The following is a 22,258-nucleotide window of genomic DNA, read 5'->3' on the forward strand; positions in this document are numbered from 1 at the left end:
TGGAAGAAAAGTGTTCATTTATTAACAGAAATATAGTCTATTGTATGTGTACCATAGTATTTTGTTGAGTTAATGAGATTAGAAAATCCTCTTTTATCTTCTGATGTGTTCACTGATTGATGGTCTGCTAATACTTCTTCATTTTAGACTCTGTTACAAAGGAAAACCCCAAAGCTTAAATGATAAGTAGCATGGCTTTGTTTGCCCTTTTCTTATCTGTGTTTTCTTCCTTTCAAATATTAACAACCTTAAGAATTATATTATCCAATCTTAGCATAAGCAGTCATTCATGGCCCTTTTCTAATTACAATCAATTGAGTCCTGAAATGACATTACCTGGAAAATATTCTATTCATGATTAAACCAGGCAACTGGATCATATTTACAGTCTAACATAGTTATATTTATTGAACATATTGAAATATCTCTTGAAATTAGTGTTCAATTTTTAGATAATTTTGATTTAGATTGTACAAAAATATGAATATACCTTTTTGTTTTCAGTCGAATAAAATTGCTTGACTTCTTCCTGAAGTCATGTGATAAAAGGTCTGTAACGGTTAAAGGCATCCAAGAATCTTCATAGTTCCTGAGAAAAAATATATGCCAGTTGCTTACTGGCATATTTTTAATTTCATATTTAATTTAGAGGATATTTTTTCCCTTAAAGTGAGGAAAACAGACGCAGGTTACCCTGAGATAACCCTTCAATTGTGTTAAGATTGCGGCATGCAAGTCATAGAGACAAGAGGACTTGGGGAATAAAAGGGTACAGGTTTCAGTAGGAAGTCACGAGTTTTAATCTCTGATAGCTCCCACCCTACTGGAGGCAAAGCCCAGGACTCGTCGTCTGCTCTTCATTGTTATTCTCTACTGTATCAAGTGAACAGTGGAATAAGGACACATTTTTTTGGTGCTTACGAAAGTACTATAGAGGGTAACTGAGACATCTCTCAGAAAAGTAGCACAGAAGTATAACAGAGTGTTAACCACAGTACCCCTATCAACTACTAGATGACCACCAGATCACATAAATCATTCATTCCTATCTTTCGGCATTTGTACCAATATTAAATAATATACACATTTGTGGTATTAAACAAAGTTTAATGAAATTTGCAATTTATGAAAATTATTTGTAGGTCTTTTTATTACTGTGTTTATAATCACTTTGGAAAACATACATGCTATTTATCATCTTAAAAAGGAAAACAAGAAAGACTAGATTTTGTGAAGTTTTCCTAGAGGCAACCCACTATTTTAGGCACCACTCATCTCAAGATATGAAGAGCAGCTCAAAGGTTTGCAGCCAGATTTAGAGTTAGGAGTTTTCCTGACTTTCCCATATTTATCCTTAATGACCTTGAGTGAGTCACTTTTTCTGCACAAATTGTGTGTTCACTGCCCACAACTATAATATGAAGAGGAGTGGATAGGAATACTGGTATATAACAAATATCATAGATGTATATTCAAGATCATGAGAGACTGTAGTATTATGATGAAAAGGTCATAAATTAACATTTTCTGACATTCACAACTACAGTGAGGGCAGTCATGTATCATCTTATTTTGGCTTACTTTCAAGTGACTGATTTATGGGTTTACTTCTTCACAGAGGCCTCTGAAGCTCTCTGTGTACATAGTTGCTGAAATAAATATTTTATGTACTTAATGTTAGTAGCTGAGTTTTCTCTTACTCAGGGAATAGGGAGAAATTATGACAAATGAAAGCATCTTGTGTGATCTATCGTAGTCAAGCAAAAAAACTTAAATAGCACTACTAAGAAGGAGGCACTTGAAAGTAAAATATGATCAATAAAGTGATTACAAAGAAGTGTGTGCGATAAATGTGAATATTAATTACCCTTTAAGAAACTATAATTTCCTCATGAGAAAAAAAGAGATACTGTACTCATATTCTGAAATATAAATTTTAAAATGAGCATCCTCTGGTGATTCAATTATCACCACCATGACCTTTGGACTAGCCAGAATTATCACACCTGCAGGGTATTATAATACAGTGAACACGTACTAAAGGTTTGTATGGTAGTGCTAGGCAGAGCAGTAGAAACCAGATTCTAGCTGTTGATTTCCAACAATATCTGTTTTACACTACCAAACTGTTAGCACAGAAATGTTCTCCAGCATCAATTAAACATTGTTTGTTTTTTCTTATATGTTTGGAGATACAGTGCAGGAAAGAAAGAATCCTAGTTTCCCCAGTAACTCTTAAAATTATTTGACTTGATTTTTAGCCACAGATTTTACTGTGGGCTGAAAAGAGACCCTGGAGCTTAAAGAGATTTTGCCCAATTGTTGAAACTCTACGGCTTTATCTGTAAAAGACCCATATTTCTAATGGCTTGTCAGAGGAAAAAAAAAAAAAAGCTTGTCTCCAAAGCTTATCTAAATGATACAAGCTTGTATCAGTAAGCTGTTGTGTGGCATTACTGTATTTTTAAGTGCTTCAGTGTAACCATAGAAGCACATTTGGCTGTTAAAGCATTTGAAAAATCAATAATTATGCACTTTCCATTTCTATTGTGCACACAGACATTTTCAATATGGCTATGTTGCACACTGGGGTGTCATGAAGATGCTGGCATAGGAAAAGCAGGTGGAATTTTAGAGAAAGTCAGTGTGTCATTTCACTGAAGACAGCATCCCTTCATCATATATCCCTTAATGTATCTTAAGAGGTAAGGGCTGGGATTAGGTTAGCATTTGTAAACATGAAAGAAGGTTAAGAACACAAAAAGGCAGTCAAAACACAGATCCTTCTATTTTACCCTCCCATCTCCAGCAGTGGCCAAAAGCTGGTGCTCAGGAAAGGCCATAAAAACAGGTAAAACCTGCTGGCTGATCCCAGCCTCCAACCATTTGCAGCTCACGGAATTCCTGGGCAAAACAAAATTCCTATGTAATTAATAATCTTTAATGTTTTCCATCCATGAACTTGACCAACCTGCACTTGAATCTAAGCAAATGTTAACTATATGCACACTGTCTTCACAAAGCCTTCTACAGCAAGTTACCAATTGTTGAAATAACTGTTTCTTATTGTATGGTCTTAGGTAAATTACAAGAGAAATCAAGAGGAGATAACACAATCTTTGCAGCAGACTTAGAAGGAGAATGCAGTATATTAGGGCAGGAGAAATATTGCTGGATTTAGATACATCTAATATTCTCTCAGACGTTTTCAGTTTATAGGGATATAAGGTACAAAGCAAATGTATTGCTGAGCAATTACAGCAAATTTACAGAATCTCTGTGAAACAGAATCTGAATATACTCAAGAACAACCCATTATAATGTGTCTGACTTGAGGGCTGAAAGTTGCTGGTATTTTTATAACTCATAAGTTTTCTGAAATTCTAAAAACCTGCTTTTGCAGTTTATCGTAATATTTTCATGTTACCTCCAATTTAATATTTAAAATTTTACAGAGACAATTAATAAACTCAAATTTAAATAGAAATGTGATACATACATTAAGATAAACTTGAGATACATTATTTCTATGTATTCCTATTATGTCTTCAGTATAAGAAATAGAAGAAAAGAAGTGGTACTTTTTAATCGAAATGTTTAAGTGATAATATTTGTGTATTTTAAATAAAAGAACTTCTTTAAATATTGCATTTCTTTTTTTTTAATAAAAGAAAGGTGTAATACACATGTCACCCTGACAGAACTGGGCAAACTGAGAAACAGAATTATTTTCCTATTGCTATATGAAAAAAAATAATGGGACAAGAGCAAGGCAAGAAACAAACCACTGACTTCTGTTTCAGACTCACTGTCTTCCCAGGACTGAAAGTGAACCTCTGTCCCATGGCCTTTACATTGTAAAGTATCTTTTTCCCAAAGGTAAACTATGGTCCTTGTTAATTAAAGTCCACTTTTTTGCTTTAGAAGAGAGCAATTAAGACAACTGTAAAGGATGGACAAAAAAATGTCAACAAAAATTCTAGGTTGGTACACACTGACACTAGCTTATTTTCCTTGGTTCTTATTGAAAAATCTGAAATACACAGTAACAATGCATACAGCATTCCTATGTATGTCTGACATGCACTTTTCCAATAAAATTTTCCGGTAAGTCTTTATGAAGAGTGTAAATTCTTTGTCCCTCCTCATTACTGTTAGCCTTGTTGCTGCAGGGCTGTTTGATGATCTGCAACTTTACTCACTGTCTTGGTAGAATCTCCAGCAACATGTAAGGAACTTTGTCTGGTCCCAGATCCTGAGTTCACTTTCTTCTGTCTCTTTACTCTGAAATGAAATTTTAAAAAAGTGTGACCACAACGCTAATTGGAAAAGCCAGTTTAAGTTTAAAACAATTTCAGATCAAATTTCTTCCAATAAACTTCAGCAGGAGACAGTAGATTTTAAATAAGACAATCTTTCAGTATGGTTAACTTTGTAGCAAATATTAGATACATTTTCAACTGATTCCTTAATAAAGAAGAAAAAAGTATAGGGTTTCAGGGCAATTACTTGGAATTGTCTTTCACAGTGAGAAGCAGGCTATACTTGCTTGCTTTGCTTTTCATCACTAGGAGCCATTATTTATTGATTGACAGTTCTGAACTGTGGTACTATTGCTATTCAAGATACATTTAAAGTACTTGCATATAACTCATGAGTCTTTTTATTGGAGGAAGGGAAAGTGGGGAATAGTGAAAAAGATCGAAGATATCTCAAACCTCTCATTTGACAGAATTCTAGCCACTAGTCCAGCATAATGTCTTCATATTGCATTAATGGCAATAGGGAGATATTATTTACAAAAACATAATAATCATAAAGATTATTGTTAAAATATAATAATTTTAAAAATAGAGTAATTTTTATAAATCCTGATTTGATAAATCACACTTCCAATAACAATGTGCAGCAGAACAAGGACATCCACGCAAGCTGGGTACCAGAAACAGGCTATTGTGCTCTCCAGAATTCAGAGCACAGCGAACAGACACTCAGTAGCTCTTCACAGAACAACACAGGTTTATCAAGATTTATGAGCTCAAGTACTGCCCAAAATAGCTACAGTACAAACTGATCCAAGAAGAATACACGTAAGACTGTGTCCTGGTTTCATCTGGGATAGAGTTAATTTCTTTTCAAGTATCTGCTATAGTGCCGTGTCTTGGATTTAGGATGAGAATAAAGTTGATAACGCAGAGATGTTTTCGTCACTGCTGAGCAGTGCTTACACAGAGTCAAGGCCTTTTCTTGCTTGTCATACAGCCCCACAAGCGAGTAGGCTGGGGGTGCACAAGAATTTGGGAGGGGACACGGCTGGGACAGCTGACCCCAGCTGACCAAAGATATATTCCATACCATATGTCATCATGCTCAGCATATAAACTAGGGGAAAATCTGGCTGGAGGTCCACTGCTCAGGAACTGGCTGGGCATTGGTCAGCAGTTGGTGAGCAACTGCGTTGTGCATCACTTGTTTTGTATATTCTTTTATAATTATTATTATTTTCTCTTTCTTTTCTGTCCTATTAAATTGTCTTTATCTCAACCCATGAGTTTCACCCCCCATCCCACTGGGAAGAGTGAGCAAACAGCTGTGTAGGGTTTAACTACTTGCCAGGTTAAATCACAATAGAGTGAATAAATCCTGGCAGATCTAAACTATTTCTCTATACTACTAGCTTTTATCTCATCCATGGTTAATTGAAAATTTCCTGTGCTTTAAGCTCAGGAGCATACATCTCCAATTATCTCCATGTCATCTTTGCACTTTCATTGAAAACCTATCGCAAGCCACAGTGCAACTCCTGTATTTCTTGTCTTTTTTACATATCTTGAACACGTTTTCAGAGGAAGGAATTCACAAACCCATTGGTTTAGTCTTGACTCCAGGAACCTAAAAGTCTTGTGAAAAAATGTGTGAACAGGAAGTAAAGGAACCTGAGAGTTTTTAGCGAACTGTAGAATATGGTGGTCCCCAGTTACTTCTTTGCAGCTGTAACACAATTCCTGGCAGTGTGAATGTGTCAGTCATGCCGTTATGCATAAACATCTAATCTAATATGTCTAGTATTTAGTAAACAAGTTAGCCCATTATGGTCTTAGAAAAACCCAGCATCACATATCAAAATCTCTCTGGGTTAAGTAAGGTGACAAAGTGTGAAAGCCTTTGGGCTAACATAGCAATGTGATTGTTTACAGCACAACAGACCCCGTGATGCTTCTGTCGACTGATGAACATGCCCACTAATCATTCCAGATACAGACTGATTGCCAAGCCCTACATTAGTAAGAATCAATAAGCTGGCAACTTTCTCACCCTGCTGGATATACCAAACCAGGCTGATCCAAAACTCGGTTGTCATTATTGAATTTCACTGGATATTTTTTGAAACAGATGGTTGTTTCCCTTTAAATTACTATAGTTTCATGACTTCCAACAATAACTTTGCCCTATTAAGAATTCTAGATAAGTTCTATTAACAACTCCTTGTTATTAAAAATAATTGTGTGAATATATTAGTGCAGTGTCACTCAGTTCTTTCCTTTTCCATTCATTTTGCTAAGCTAAAAATTTTAATATAAACTAAAAATAAACCCTTAAAACTAGCAACTGAAAGATTTTTAAATTACATTTAATGAAAAGATACGAAAAACATATGAAGAAAATTGGCCATAACTGGTGGGTGTGGGCCTAAATTACATCTTGTCCCCCTGGGAATAGACATAGTACCTTTTCAAGACAAAACAAGTCACTTGTTTTTTAAAATATTTCGTACTTAGACATTTTAGAAACACATAATCTGGTGGTTCTAGGTGTAATCTTAGTTTACCTAACATCCATAAAACAGTAAGAGAGTTCCATTTTGATTTCTATTTCATAATCGAATTAATCCAGTTACACATATAATGAGTAACTACTAAGACCAGTACATGAATAAAAAAATGGTAAGCTTCAAATGTTCATACAAAAGCATACACGATTGCCAGAAATTGCTAGCATACAGACAATATTATTTTAAAGACTAGTCCCAATGTGTAATGAATCACAAAACTTAAGAGTGCTATTGACAAGCTAATGTACAACAACTTCCCTCCATTTCCATTCTGTTTTATAACAGTTTTCAAACACCTCCTCTAAGAACCCCTGAGATCACTGCTTTATGGAAGGGAAATTTTGCCAAGGTATAAGTGGAGTATATTACATGTACGTCAAAAGGGTTTGGCTCAATTGCTCTTCTCTGTTTACAAGATATAGTGGTGGACTTGGCAGTGTTAGGTTTATGGTTGGACTCGATGATCTTAAAGGTGTTTTCCAACCTAAACAATGCTGTGATTCTGTGATCATTCCCGAGTATTTCTGCACTTTTGTGACTTCAGTGTGTGTATTCCATGTGACAGCAGTAATGAACAGCCTATGTAAGTGTGAACACTTATGGAGTTTGTGCCATTAAAATTATGGAAATCATTCCCATTGGTAGCCTGCACCAGCCGACCTTGAGAACACCTGGCATCTGGGAAGGGTTGGGGCAAGAAGTTGTTCTGTTGTGTCACTCATCCACATGGCGGAAGGACACTAGGGAGCCAGATGAAATGGAAACCATGTCTGCTTCCAGCTGGAGCATGCTGAGGTTCCTCAGGGCAGACAGGGAAGCAGCCGACTGCACAGGTGCCCATCCTGGTCATGCGAAGCACAGCCAGCTCTGCAGCTGTTGCTGTTGCTTTAGCTGTCTGTTCGGCCAGCACTGAGAGTGAGTCAAAGCCCCTCTGTACATGGAAGGACTACACAACCGTGTTCCAAATTATTGCCAGACAGGGACTAAAACTGTGGAAAACCTAATAACAAAAGTAATATGTAACTGCCCTAGAAAAAAAAATAATTTTGGGGTACAAATGAATAAGCGAAATAAAAGGCATGGGTTTTAAACTCCAGAAAAATGAGCAAAACATTTTAAAGCTCTTTTCCTAACAGCAGACAAATAGAAAACACTATCAAAGTCAGCTAACAAAATAATGAAAATTCACAGGCATATAAAAAGGCACCATACCATATGTCCACCAATATCTAGTACAACAGGAACATTAAGAAAGCCATTAAGGTAGTGTCCCCATTGTGCCCAGGTATACAATAACATATGGTACATTTCCTGCTTCACTGTGCATTTCCTTGCTTTTGTTGTTTAGCATCACTAATTTAGAGCTTAATTAATATAGTTTGTGTGTGAATTTCTCTACAGAACATTTTATAATTCTTCATTGCTGCTTAAATTAATAGTTTTTTAGTGCAAGTGCTCTATACACGGTAAAGTAGCATTCTTTTCCAAACCATAATTAAATAGAAGGGCTAGACAGAATTATTTTAAGGTAGCTACACATGATATTTAAATTATTATTGTCTTCTTATTTAAGTCCTTGTATGGTTTGCTTTAATGATGTTACAGAGACATTACAAGGTTGTTGTTGGTTTTCATCAATGAAGACCTTCCAAGGACAGATATGGGTATCTCTCAGAAGTGTAGATTAGAGGCAAAATAGTAATGGACTAATGTAGCAGTGTTAAGGAAAATGCAAGAAATGTGAAGTGACTATGTACTGATAAATGCCCACCTGTATATGTCACGAAGAGGGGGAAACCAAGATGTCTGAAAGTTTTTTATCCTTCATGGATATTTATTCTCAAAAATCTAAAGAAGATTAAGGAATCTCAGGATTCCTCCAAAGATGATGCAATTTATTTGTAAGACACATTGTCTCTCTCTTTGGTATTTACAGATTCCACATGCCTCCTAGAAGACCTAACCTTTCTCACACTGGCTCAATCTTAGCAGGGTTCCTATGTGATTTCAGGACTCCTTCTGGAAAATAAATAGTGTCTTCTCAAAGGAATATTAATTATCATTTCTGTCCTTCTGAAAGATTCATATACTGTTTCATGAGTTTGGTATAGACAATGAAATTACAGTGAAAAATAACCCCCTAACAACAACTTCTCAAATGGTTGCATCAGAAATGTTTAGATCAACTAACCGATTAGACCAAATAACTAATATCCTGAATATTTAATTTTATGGGATAAAAGGTGGGAGTTCACTTAATAGTAATAAATAATAAGCATCAGTCCAGATCCACTAGGATTTGCCATTTACTGTCTTACCTGTGATGATGCTACGCAGTACTGTTTGAAAAATAATGCACAATTTATTTCCAAGCATGGATGGAGAAGGAAGGGATCTGTGGTATGAAACCAAATTAGAATGAAGAAAGTAAAGCATTACAGGCTTAAGTTAGTGTCTTCACTGGTGTAAACTATACCTTGATTTTACACATTTACTGATGTCTCAAATAGTTAATATTCTGAATGGAATTACAGGTTCCTGCCCAAATTATAGTAACATAGATTTATGTCAGCTTCTGATTTAATTAAAGCACATTTACCATTTAGCATTAGGGGACTGTTATAGACCATGAGTGGACATATGGATATTGCATTCTGTTTCATATCTTTATGAGGCAGAAATTGCTTAGACCCTGTGTAAACTCATCCACTATGCAATTCCAATCTCTAAAAATAACATGCGGACTCCCAAACAGTATGACTTTTTTCTTTAAATGTTGAGTTTCCTTTGAGAACCGCAAGACCCCAACTCATGTTTTTCTGTATTTCTCATTCAGTTATTTTTACTTCTTTGGAGCTCATGCAAAATTACAGTTTTTGACTTTCCTTACAAGAAGAGGTTTGTGTTTTGCCATATAAATATATCCGCTTATAACTTCAAAATTAATCTCAGAATGAATTTTTGTAGTACATTGCTGGGTACAGTGTATTACAATAGCTACTGCTAAAATCTACTAAACAATTACATTTAATATTTTCCCTAGGGTCAAATAAAACAAAAATTACAATCTTGATCAAACTTTTGCTACTGCAAACTAAAACCAACACTTTGCAACTGAATCATGGTAGTTGTACAAATCAGAACCTGAAATTAATATTTCTGGAGATTAAATAGTTTGAATAAGTCACCCACTTTACGCACTGTAAGAATGGCAGAGGATGAACATTATGCAGTGGGTACCTAACAGAGAAGGACTCTTTCAAACACCCATTCATAAATTCAGGTATTGTTAACAGTGAGGTTTTCAAAAAAAGAATCATTCCCATTTATAACAGAACAATTTCACTGATCTGGCACATAATAAGAATTAAGATAACCTTTAAAAAGGTCTGTCTTTTCTTAAATTGTTTTTCCATAATTCTCAAATAATCACACAATTTTGCTCAGTTGACTTTGCATAATAACATTTTTCTTCAGTTCTAATATTTTAGAATCTGATCATGCCAAGTTACGGCACGCCCAGATAAAATCACTTTTCTGAAGAAAATGCTTCCTTTCAGCTACATGATAGAAAAAAATCTATCCACTCTCCCCAACAAAATGGATACAAGAAACAAATAATTACAGCTTTTAGGGAACTGACAGTAACCTCCTGGCTTTTCTAGATCTGGTTTTTAGAATACTCTGAACCTACTGGAATGAACCAGAATATCCATATCATCTGCGTTTACAGTGAAAGAATGTAGAAGAAAGCAGACTTTTCACAGCTTGCTTGAAAACTATTTTTTTTTTCATGTGTCCATCACTATGTATCAGTCTCATGTAATTGTGCCAGTAAGTATGTAATTCCTTGCATATTACGATAAGAGAGCAGGAAATGTCCTTATATATGAACAGAATGCATACTTCAGCTCTTTTGCTATTGCTAATCACAAATTAAGGCTAAATACAAATTGTTTTTGCAATTATTCTCTGCAAATCATTGTTTGACATTTGAATTGCAAGAACTCAAAATTTAAATACATTTAAAAGTAAAAGTTGAAGAAGAGATGTCACGAATATTGAATAGTGATCAACATATTACAACCAATATGGTGGGTTTTTTTTTATATGGCCAGATTAAATTAGAGGAAGAAACCCCCAACAACCCATGAACTTTTAACTAAATGGCTTACTTATTGTTAAGGAAAACAATCTAAAGTCTACATGGAAAAGTAGATACTCTAAGTAGCGGTTTTATGACTTATAAGTAGATTGTGTAAGATTTATTTGTGTAATGTGCTTTAATATTTCATTACAAAATGCCCTTTGATTTCTGAACACAGGAACAGTATCAATAATATATACGCTTTTCTGGTTTAAGAAGTGTGATTTGCAAGGAAGGCTTTTTGTGGGCTTTTTTTTTTTTTAATAGCAGAAAAAAGAAGAAGAAAGTACATTTGACACAAACTCTTTTCTCATTCTTTTTTTATATATTAAGAGTCACTTTCTACAGTAATATTTTCACCTACATAATCTCCAGACCAATAAAAAGCATGATCATTTCCTTTCCCAGTAATTACATGGTTGCCAGCTTCAATTTAGTTCCATTTACCCTTTCAGAATTCTTAACTTTTAACAGTTGCTCAACATGAATCTTCATTACTTTCTTACTTCTTCCAGGTATGAAAGATATTCAACTCAGCAGCAGATATTAAATTTCCTCCCCGCCCCCACCTCCCCTCCCCCACCTCACCCAATCTACTTCCTATTCTCCATCCAAATTTGTCTTGAAACTAAGCGGACTATCTTCAGAACCATGTCAAGTAGGTTCTTTATTAGGTACTATTTTTTGACGCTACACTACACTACACTAATATTTAAACTGAAAATTAAGTTTTCTTCAAAATAAGGAAAAAACCATGTACACTCAACAAAATAAGCCATTTAATTCCTGAAAAAACCTACTTACTGTACTGCAGTATCATTCAGTATTACGCTTCCTAGTTATAGTCATTGAATGAAAATTATATGAGAGTTCTGGGAAGCACTGGAGAGTTCTGCCATACACCACGTTCTGCCTTGGACCATTGCCCATTACACTGTTCATTTTTGACAGTATTAAAGTCTGATATCTCTTGAACCAGCTGGAACAGAAACAAATACCGTGCATCACTGCTGTGCTGTGATTATGGGCTTTGCAACAGTGAAAGAATTTCTTTTGAAACTTGTAAGGCTGAGAGACAGAATGTGAATGTGCACATTAAAATTACTTATTCTGCTCCCTTCCATTCCTCCCAGCTTAAAATTCTGACATGATAGTAGCTACTATCTCACAAGCTGTTAAAGATAGCATGCAGCTAGAAAATTATCTAACTGAAAGTTTGAACCTTTGCTTTCAAATATCACAAAGCACTAATCTCTAGCCTTGTGGTTTCTAAGGTTTTGACTGCTGAAATCATGTGGGAGCTGAAGTGAAAAGCAACAAATGGTGATGGTAATCTGGTGATGTGAAGGTTTCATTATCTTAGGACCTACCATGTCTGATAAAACAGTACAAGTTCTCTCAGGACCAGTAAAGTTATCTTAAGTATGCAAACAGCAGGGGGCAAGCACTGACCCCTAAATGGGAGTAAAGCAAAGAGTAAAGCAGTTAAAAACAAGAGGTAAAACAAAATCAGATAAGATATAGAGCACTTTTCCTTTTTTTTTTTTTTTGGTAATGTTTTATTTATTTACCAATGTGTTAAACTAACAAATTGATATTTACCAAATACCATCCATAGTTTTGGTTTCATACTGAAAAAAAAAAAAACAACAACCCCAACACAAACCAAATAAACAAAAAACAAACCAAAAAAAGTGTTTTCTGAGGTTTTCAGTAAGAAAAGATGCCTGAAGTTTTTCACACTCAATTTCATTCATAATGTACCTAATTCTTGAGACAGTTCCAGACAAGTTGACATATTATCTACAAACTCATTTGAAAAGTCTAATTTTAGTGTCTCTGATTGTGACACTGCCAGGATATAAACTGGCTGTGATTCTACTGTCTATTTTGTCTATTTTTCAGATACTCCTCCAGCATCCAGAACCTTTGTGTCAGTAATGTTTGAGGATACGTTTTTTTTAGTGCTTTCAGGATACTTTTATTGGTCTGTTGCCCAGAAGTTCAGATAATCCTGTTTCGAACCAGCCAATTTACTCTGCCTGAGTAATGTCTTAAGGCAGATTCACAGCAATTAAGTTCTCAGTAATTTTTGTGACCCTTTGTAGATTCCCTCCAGCATGTTCATGTCTGTCTTATACTGGGGATGCAGAACTGAACCCAGCACTCCTGATGTGGTGTCACTAGTGCTGAGTAGAGGGAAGGGATCACATCCCTCAACCTGCTGGCCATGCTCATCCTAATGTTGTTGGCCTTCATTACCTTCGTTGGAAGATGCATTGCTGATTCATGGTGAGCTTGTTGCCCAAGAGGACCCCCAGCTCCCTTTCTGCAAAGCTGCTTTCCAGCCAGTCTGCCCTAGTGCAAGGATTTGTCTTTTCCATTGGAACTTTATGAGGTTACTGTCTGCCCATTTCTCCATCTTCTTGAGGTCCCTCTGAATGACAGCACAACTACCTGGACTATTAATGACTCTTCCCTCTTTTGTGTCACCTGCAAACTTGCTGAGGGTGCACTCTGTCCCATAATCTTGATGACTAGTGAAATTAAACAGTGCTAGGCCCAGTATTGACCCCTGGGGTACACCACTAGTGACTGCCCTCCAGCTGGACTTCATTTCATTAAACACATATCTTTTAGTCTGGCAGTTCAGCTAATTTTCAGTCCACTTCACTGTTCATTTATTTAGTCTGTACTGCATCAGATTGTCTATGAGTATGTTACGAGAGACAGCGTTGAAAGTGCTGCTAATGTCAAGATAAACAAAATTCATTACTCTCCCATCATCCACAAAGCTAGACATTTCATTGTAGAAGGCTATCAGGTTGATCAGGGATAATTTCCCCTTTATAAATCCATGCTGACTGTTTACAGTCATTTTCTCGTCTTCAATATGCTTGGAAATGGTTCCCAGGATTATCTGTTCCATTACCTTCCCAGGGATCAAGCTGAGGTTGACTAGCCTGTGGTTTCCCGTATTCACCTCCTGTCCCTTTCTGGGCAAAAGGCTGCACGGGCCTATTTGCTGCTTCTGTTATTCATGCTCTCCTCCTGGCTTCAGTTCTCATATTTGGTCAACAACAGTGCCATGCTTAGTTTATCCACTGACTTGATTCTGTAAATTTTATTCATACCCCTCTCAGCTCACTTCTTCTCAAGCGAGAGAGTCCAAGACTCCTTCCTTGAAAAGCAACCTGTCCACCCATTTGACCGATTCAGAAGCTGGAGCATATACAACCGTGATTTTATTGTGTATTTGTGGCCAAAAGTAAGAAAAGAAAAAAACCCACCATGTATATATTAAGACGGAGTATTACCAGCTCAAATTATATGTAATTGAGGTTAATTTCACATCCTCTCAAATTTTTTTTATAACTTTCAGTGAAAGAAAAGGTCTTATATCTTGAACATTCTCGCTTTCTGTATCAATAGAGAAATCTTGTATTTTCTCTTCTTTGTCTGGATAGATTAATTTTATTACTGCTGAGATTCTCTTTCTGGCTGTTGCTTTGCAATTCCTTAGTTCTTCATATCTCTAAATCTTTTGCTACTTCCAAAGATCGAATCTGTCACACTATTCTTTAGATGCCTGAAAACCTCTACTTTTTGAAAATATTGTTGCAATAATAAAAAGATGATGTTTATCTTTCTATTTATGGCATCAAAAATTAATAGAATATTAGACTGACATGCTATGAAGCTGTTCTGTGACCAGAAACAGAATCCAGCTTTTGTTATGTTGTTAAACTAGGCACAACTGATTCAATGCATTCTCTTTATTTCCTGAAAATTATGAATCACAGGAGGTGATTTAGAGTGAGCATCATTCTACTGGGGTCAGAAACAACAAAACCACATTGAGAAAATTGTGTACGTGGTAGATGTTCATAGATTTTAGGAACTTTTGCAGGATTTTATAAAAGATACAGAATCTACATCATCATTAGAATGATGAATGAACATGACAATGGGGTGTTCTTCAATGACTACAACATGTTAGGGAGGGGCCTAGAAGGGGTAAGGAATTCTTCAGCAGTAGGCGAGCTAACTTGGCGAGGCAGGCTTTAAACTGAAGGACCTGGGAGGTGGGATCTGTTACAGAAATGCTCATGCCAGCACATCAAACAGAGGAGTAAGTCAGGCCAACCAGTGCAGCGACAAATGTTCCTTAGCTCTCTCACACGATGTGAAACAGAAGAGTAATCATCTCAGGTGTATGCATACGAATGCACGCAGTCTAGGAAACAAACAGGAGGAACTAGAGCTCCGTGCCCACTCAGAAGGTTATGACACCATAAGAGTACCTGAAACATGGTGAGACAATGCAAACGACTGGGGGATCACAATGGACAGTTATAGGCTCTTTTGTAAAGACAGGCAGGGTAGAAGAGGTGGAGGAGTCACACTCTACATTAAGGAAAACCTTGAATGTATCGAAGTCAACTATGGTGATTGCAGCTGCTCTATTGAGTGCCTCTGGGTTAAAGTCAGAGGGGTCATCTCCAAGCAGGACCTCACAGTGGGCATCTGCTATCGACCTCCTAACCACGATGACAAAGACGATGAAGCGATACTTGGGGCACTAAAGCAAGCTTCTGGCCAACAGAACCTGGTCCTGATGGGTGACTTTGACTACCCCGACATCTGCTGGAAGAACAATACAGCAGCTCGCATGTCATCCACCAAGTTCCTGGAATGCGTAGAGGACGGTTCCCTGATACAGATGTTAGATGTGCCAACCAGGAATAAGGCACTGCTGGACTTGCTATTCACAAACCGAGAAAGCCTGCTTTGTAATATCTCGGTTAGTGATAGCCTTGGCTGCAGTGACCACAATATTGTGGAGTTCGGGATCCTGCTGAGCATGCTGGAGGTCAGCTCTAAGACAAGGGTTCTGGATTTTAGAAGGGCAAACTTCAGCTTGCTCGGAGCCCAGTTTGGAGGGATCCCGTGGGACACTTCCATGGAAGATAAAGGAGCTAGTGAGTGCTGGGAGTTCTTCAAGAACTCTCTCTTGGAAGCAAAAAACCAGTTTATCCCCTGCAAAGGAAAGGGAAATAAGTGGAGCAAGAACCCCCCTTGGCTCAACCGTGAACTCCTGGGTTTACTCAAATCCAAAAAAGAACCATACCGGAGATGGAGAAGTTGAAGCATTATCCATCGAGAGCTACAAGGGCATTGCCAGGGCATGCAGAGATGCAGTTAGAAAAGCAAAAGCCCAGCTTGAATTGAAAGTGGCCATAGATGTCAAAAATAACAGGAAAGGTTTCTTCAGGTATGTCAACCACAAGAAGAAAGAGAAGGAAAAGATAGGCCCACTGTTAAACAAGAGAGTCAAACACCAACGATGCTGGAAAGGCAGAGGTTCTCAACACTTCCTTCACCTCTGTCTTTACCAACACTTTTTGGTCCCAGGCTTTGGAAACAAAATTCCCAGTTGATCCAACCACCGACCCACCATCAGTGAAGGAAGAGTTAGTACATGAATTATTACAGAAGCTTGACCCCTACAAATCGATGGGCCCTGACGACATCCACCCGAGGGTGCTGAGAGAGCTGGCTGATATCATTGCAAGGCCACTCTCCATAACCTTCGAGAAGTCATGGAGAATGGGAGATGTCCCAGAGGGCTGGAGGAAGGCAAATGTTACCCCTATCTACAAGAAGGGCTCAAGGGAGGATCCAGGTAACTGTAGGCCCATCAGCCTTACTTCAGTCCCTGGGAAAGTTATGGAACGAGTCGTCCTGGGGGCCATCACAAGACAAACGAAGCATGTGATTGGGAAAAGCCAACATGGCTTCACTAAGGGCAGATCGAGCATAACTGTCATGGTTTTAGCTGGGATAGGGTTGATTTTCTTCACTGCAGCTGGCACAGTGCTGTGCTTTGGACTTAGTATGAAAACAATGTTGATAACACACTGATGTTTTAGTTGTTGCCGGGTAGTGCTTGTACTAGTCAAGGACTTTTCTAGCTTCCCATGCTCTGCCAGGTGCACAAGAAGCTGGGAGGGGAGGGGGCACAGCTAAGAGAGCGGGTTCAAACTGGCCAAAGTGATATTCCATATCATATGACATCATGACCAGTATAATAACTGGGGGGAGTTGGCCGGGGGAAGCAGAGGTGGTGGCTCAGGGACTGGCAGCCTCTGTCGGTGGGTGGTGAGCAGTTGAATCGTTTGTGTTTCTGTTTTTTTCCCTTTTTTCCTTTTCTATTTTATTATATTATCATTATTGTTATTACTAGTATAATCATTATAATTCTTATTTTATTGTAATTATTAAACTGTTCTTACCTCAACCCACAAGTCTTTTTTTTTGCTTTTGCTCTTCCGATTCTCTCCCCCATCCCACAGGGGTTGAGGGAATGAGCAAGCAGCTGCGTGGTGTTTAGTTGCCGACTACAGGCTGAACCACTACAATGACAAACCTGGTGGTCTTCTACAATGAAGTGACTTGCCTGGTTGACATCAGGTGGGCAGTGGACATTGTCTACCTGTACTTCTCCAAGGCTTTTGGTATGGTTCCCCATGGCCTCCTCCTGGAGAAATTAATGCATTATGGCCTAGAGAAGTGGTCTGTGCAGTGGGTGGGGAATTGGCTGACAGGCCGTACCCAAAGGGTGGTGGTAAATAGCTCTTTTTCAAAGTGGCAACCTGTCACAGTTGGGGTCCCCCAGGGATTGATATTGGCCCCAATGTTATTTAACATCTTCATAAGTGATCTGGGTAACAGGATGAAATGTAGCCTGATGAAGTTTGCAGATGACACCGAACTGAGTGGGGAAGCAGATACTCCAGAAAGGAGAGCTGCTCTGCAGAAAGATCTGCATAGGCCGGAAGAGTGGGCCAGCAAGAACCTTATGAAGTTCAACAAGGAGAAGTGTAAGGTCATGCACCTGGGGAAATATCATCCAGAAGTGCAGTACAGACTGGGATTCACCTGGCTGGGGAGCAACTCCAGGCTGGGGACCTGGGGGTCCTGGTGGACAGGAAGCTCAACATGAGCGAACAGTGTGCTGCTGCAGCCAAGAAGGCCAACAGGATGTTGGGTTGCATCAACAAGGGCATCACCAGCAGAGATAAAGAAGTCATTATCCTGCTTTACTCAGTGCTTGTCAGGCCACACCTGGAGTGCTGTGTACAGCTCTGGTCCCCTCTATACAAAAAGGATGTGGACAGGCTGGAAGGGGTCCAGAGAAAGGCCACCAAGATGATCAAAGGACTGGGAAGCTGCCATATGAGGATAGGCTGGGAGAGCTGGGTTTGTTCAGCCTTGAGAAAAGGAGGCTCAGAGGGGATCTCATCACCATGTACCAGTACTTAAGGGGTAGCTACAAAGAAGATGGAGACTCCCTTTTTACACGGAGTCACATGGAGAGGACAAGGGGGAATGGACACAAGTTGCTCTTGGGGAGATTCCGATTGGACACCAGAGGGAAATTTTTCACAGTGAGGACAGTCACCCATTGGAATAATCTCCCCAGGGAAGTGGTTGCCTCGGCCACGTTGGACACCTTCAAGAGTCCCCTGGACAGGGTGCTGGGCCATCTTGTCTAGAGTGTGCTCTTCCTAGAAAGGTTGAACTAGATGTTCCCTGAGGTCCCTTCCAACCTGAGATTCTGTGATTCTGTGATTAGAAAATAAATGACACCACCATAGAACATGTAGACATCAGAGGCATATACATTATCTTTGCTAAAGTCAAGAAACACAAAAACTGAAACTGAAAAAGCTATTCTTTTCATCACATGCTTCTGAACTCGGTTCATGTGTTGTTTTTTAGGTACCTAATCTGATCAATTTTGTGCCAGTATAATTCCATTAACTTCATAAACTGATGCAAGAAGAGTATTAGAAATATTCAGTCTCAGATTCTAGCAATGGATGGCTATTTCATTCTGGTAAAGTAAGCAACTAATCTCTTTCAAGTTAGATAGGAAATTGAAGGTAATGTAATGATAGATTAAAACATAGATACCTGTTTGTTACAAATAGATGTATGTGTCTGAGTTACTTTATATCTGAACAAGAAGACATAGCATTTAATTACTGTGAAACGTGATGTGAGAAATAATTCATTTCCCCTAAAAACTGAGAAAGAAGCACCATTGACAGCTTCACACTGATGTAACTTCAACATTCATTGGATTATTTTCAGAAAACTAACACAAATTCAGAGCATACATAAGTAATTTCTGTGGAACAACTTTTTTAGTGTTAGTAAGAATTTGTAAGTTTTCTTACGTCTTCCCTCCTTATAACCTAGAAATTTAGAAAAAATATACAAATAATATGAATAATCTTAGCTCAACTTTTATTTTACGGTCTTTCAGTTTGGCACAACTATCACTTGGGAATTTTTATGACAAGTGCCACTGTACTGGGAAGGGAAAGAAGTTCCTTAGTTGGTGTGTTGTCTTTAGAATGAAGCACTGAAATTCCCTCCAAGAGGAATACACTTCCATTTTCCAGGTCTGAGATGCTGTTTGGCATAAAAGATCTTAAATCTAGGGGAAGAATATATGTCCAAAACATCCTCCCAGCAACAGACTTCTTGGATTTGAACCTAAGAACTATGAGAACCTTTGAATGCTACATCTTTTTTTTTTTTTTTTTCTGTGGTGTGGTAAGGCACACCAAAATGGATAAAAAAAAAACACATTGCTTTTTCTCTGTCTAGAAAGGTAGAAGAAAAAAGTGCAGTATTTGGAGTTTGGAATAAGCTCAAGAAACGATTTTGCACATCATCATTCAGGATTTCTAAAGGATGGAGATGAATCATAGTTGCTCACAGCAATATGGAAAAGAGTTATTCCTTGCCCACTTCTAATTTGTCTTTCAACAACAACAACAAAATCTGAAAAACTTGTGTGCACATTTATGCAATGTTTAGGTAAAACAGTGATCTTGAAAGATGTCAAGCATTTTTGAGGAGGAAGACTTTATTTCAATTATTTGTGAATTACTAGACATACCTGAATTGTAAAAACAAGCTAAGAAGTTAAAAAGCAGAGTATTTTTTCAGTTCCTTTCTATCTTGTCCTTTAAATTCTTTGTTTCTTTATTTTCTTCCACTGCAAAATTTACATATATATATATATAAAATTGCTGTCTTTCATATCTATTTTACTGTGTGGTTCGGAAAGTAACTGTATGTATACATCCGATTAAAATCTGATGTAAATGTCCACACAAATTTGGTGTGAGTTTTGGACAGGAGACAACCTGCCCAGTGGAAAATCAATTTAAATTTTTTTCTATTGTTAACCTGATGTAGCAAAAGAAGAATTTTTAGAATGTTTTATAACTAAAGAAAATAGAAAAAAAAGAGAACATACCTGGTAATCTTAAAGTGAAAATTTACGCACAGAGGAAGTTTCTGGAATAATTATTTCCTATCAGTCTTCATGTAGCAGAACAGAACCATTCAAACTGGGGTGTTGCACAAAATCCAGAACATGTTATCAAAAAATGTAATAAGAAAACCTTGTGCTATAGAAAAATTCCCAATGTAATGCAATTAAGAACAGAAACCAATGGAAGTTCTAAAAATATGCCTATAAAGAGAATAGTTTCAGGTCAGTAAAGTGACAGAGAGATCAATTCAGTGAGGAATGATCATCAGACTGTCACTATTCAAAAAAAGATGAAAAAAGGTCATATAGGAATAGCTAACTTCTGATTAGTTAGAGGCAAGTAGATTCTAAATAATTTGAAGGCAGAACTGGAAGTAGAAAACTTCTGAATTATTCCACTTATAAAACTAATTGCTTTTTTAGTTATCCGATCGCTTTTTCAGCGAGAACATGTTGCTCACTTCCTTGAAAGAGAAGAAGTTGTTAATTATGCAGAATCTGAAGAGTGATAGGATAATGTAACGTTGCTCTGGAAAGGTAATGAAAAAAAATGTGAGCTATTAAAAAAGAGATAGCACAATATGCTACCATATTAATCCAATAAAATGAATACTGAAGACTGTATTTACTGTATCTGAGAGGAAACCATGCAAATCAGGAAAAGGTTTGCAGAACAACAAACACGTAAACATGTATGGGATAGCTTCCACAGGAGGGATGACTAAACAAACTTCAGGATACATATGGTAGAGTGAACAGGAACAGGTCACAATCTCTAACAATATCGAAAGTAGGGAGCATCAGATGAAACCAGAAAAAGGCAGGTTTGATGCAAAAGAGAATGACTTTTAACAGAACACAATTAAGTCTTGAGACTTGTAGTAGGCTGTTACGAAAACTTTACAGGGGTCCAGAAAGCTATTAAACAACTTAATAGAAGAAAACTCAATATAAGTCTTAAAAGATACCAGCTCTGCCTGAGGAGTCCTTGACCGTGACTTTCCTGGAATCTGGCACTGTATTCCTGGGACGTGTGTCTACCTGTCTGCTTTGCTCTTACTGTCTTACATAAGTCCACTTTTGTCCACCACCAAAACCAGGATACCAGTTTTGATGGAACTTTGTGTGGTATTATTCTGTTATATTCATTAAGCATTAATGAGCATACAGCACAACATTTGAAGTAAAGATTTTTTTTTTCCAGACCCATACTTAGGTTGCATCAGAAGAATTATAAACGTGAAATGCACTCTGCTAGGATGTGGAGGACTTTTTGCTTCAGCTTTTTTTCTCCAACTACATTTAAGACACATAGACTTAGTGACTAGGGAGAAACTTTCACTTATAAGCATGGGTTTCTACTTTATATGAAAACAGTACCGTCTCAAAGTGTAGGAAAAGAGAGCACAAAGTTCAGTCTTTTGTATTCCAGATTATGACTTGTCCCTGTCCAGTAAAACCCAGTGGTATTTTGCATGTATTGTGAATTCAAGGATGAGATGAAGTGACAGTTTCTCCTTTGAAAGATTTTGGGCTATCTTCACCATTATATTTCATTGCAATCAATGTTAATTTTCTTATTAATTTGATTCATTTAAGTAATTCAGATAATTATAATGTGTTTTATTTCCTTTTTTTGGGATTAAATCTGGCCTAACAAAATGTCAAAATAACATCTCCATATTTCTCACTTAAGAATCAAAATCCATTAGAATAATACTGTACTCCAAAAGAGATGCACTGTGTTAAAATATGTAAAACTGGAAGCATCACCACTATCTTGTAAGCTTGCTATATATGCTCCAGTTTCACAAAATGTAGCTCATTAGGAACAAATTTTGCAATATTGCTTCTGTAGCTTTACACTGTCCCACCATACCATCAGAAGATATTTCATTTTTCATATCTTATGGAACCAGCT

General features: G+C 37.4%; 1 protein-coding gene across 3 annotated transcripts in view; it reads right to left on the bottom strand.

The window, feature by feature from the left end:
• Window positions 1–1,089: 1,089 nt before the first annotated feature.
• The window catches only part of CCDC102B (coiled-coil domain containing 102B), a 204,213-nt gene continuing 183,044 nt past the window's right edge, over window positions 1,090–22,258 (bottom strand). For 2 of the 3 annotated variants that reach the window (XM_075084597.1, XM_075084598.1), the window contains one exon: window positions 4,099–4,284. In XM_075084597.1, coding sequence (XP_074940698.1) covers window positions 4,195–4,284 — 90 coding nt within the window. In that variant the 3' untranslated portion in view covers window positions 4,099–4,194. Of the gene's footprint in view, window positions 4,285–22,258 lie in introns of all 3 variants that reach the window. The other variant, XM_075084600.1, reaches the window with a different exon arrangement.

Source organism: Phalacrocorax aristotelis, chromosome 2 (assembly GCF_949628215.1).
Source record: "Phalacrocorax aristotelis chromosome 2, bGulAri2.1, whole genome shotgun sequence".
Classification (NCBI taxonomy): Eukaryota; Metazoa; Chordata; class Aves; order Suliformes; family Phalacrocoracidae; genus Phalacrocorax; species Phalacrocorax aristotelis.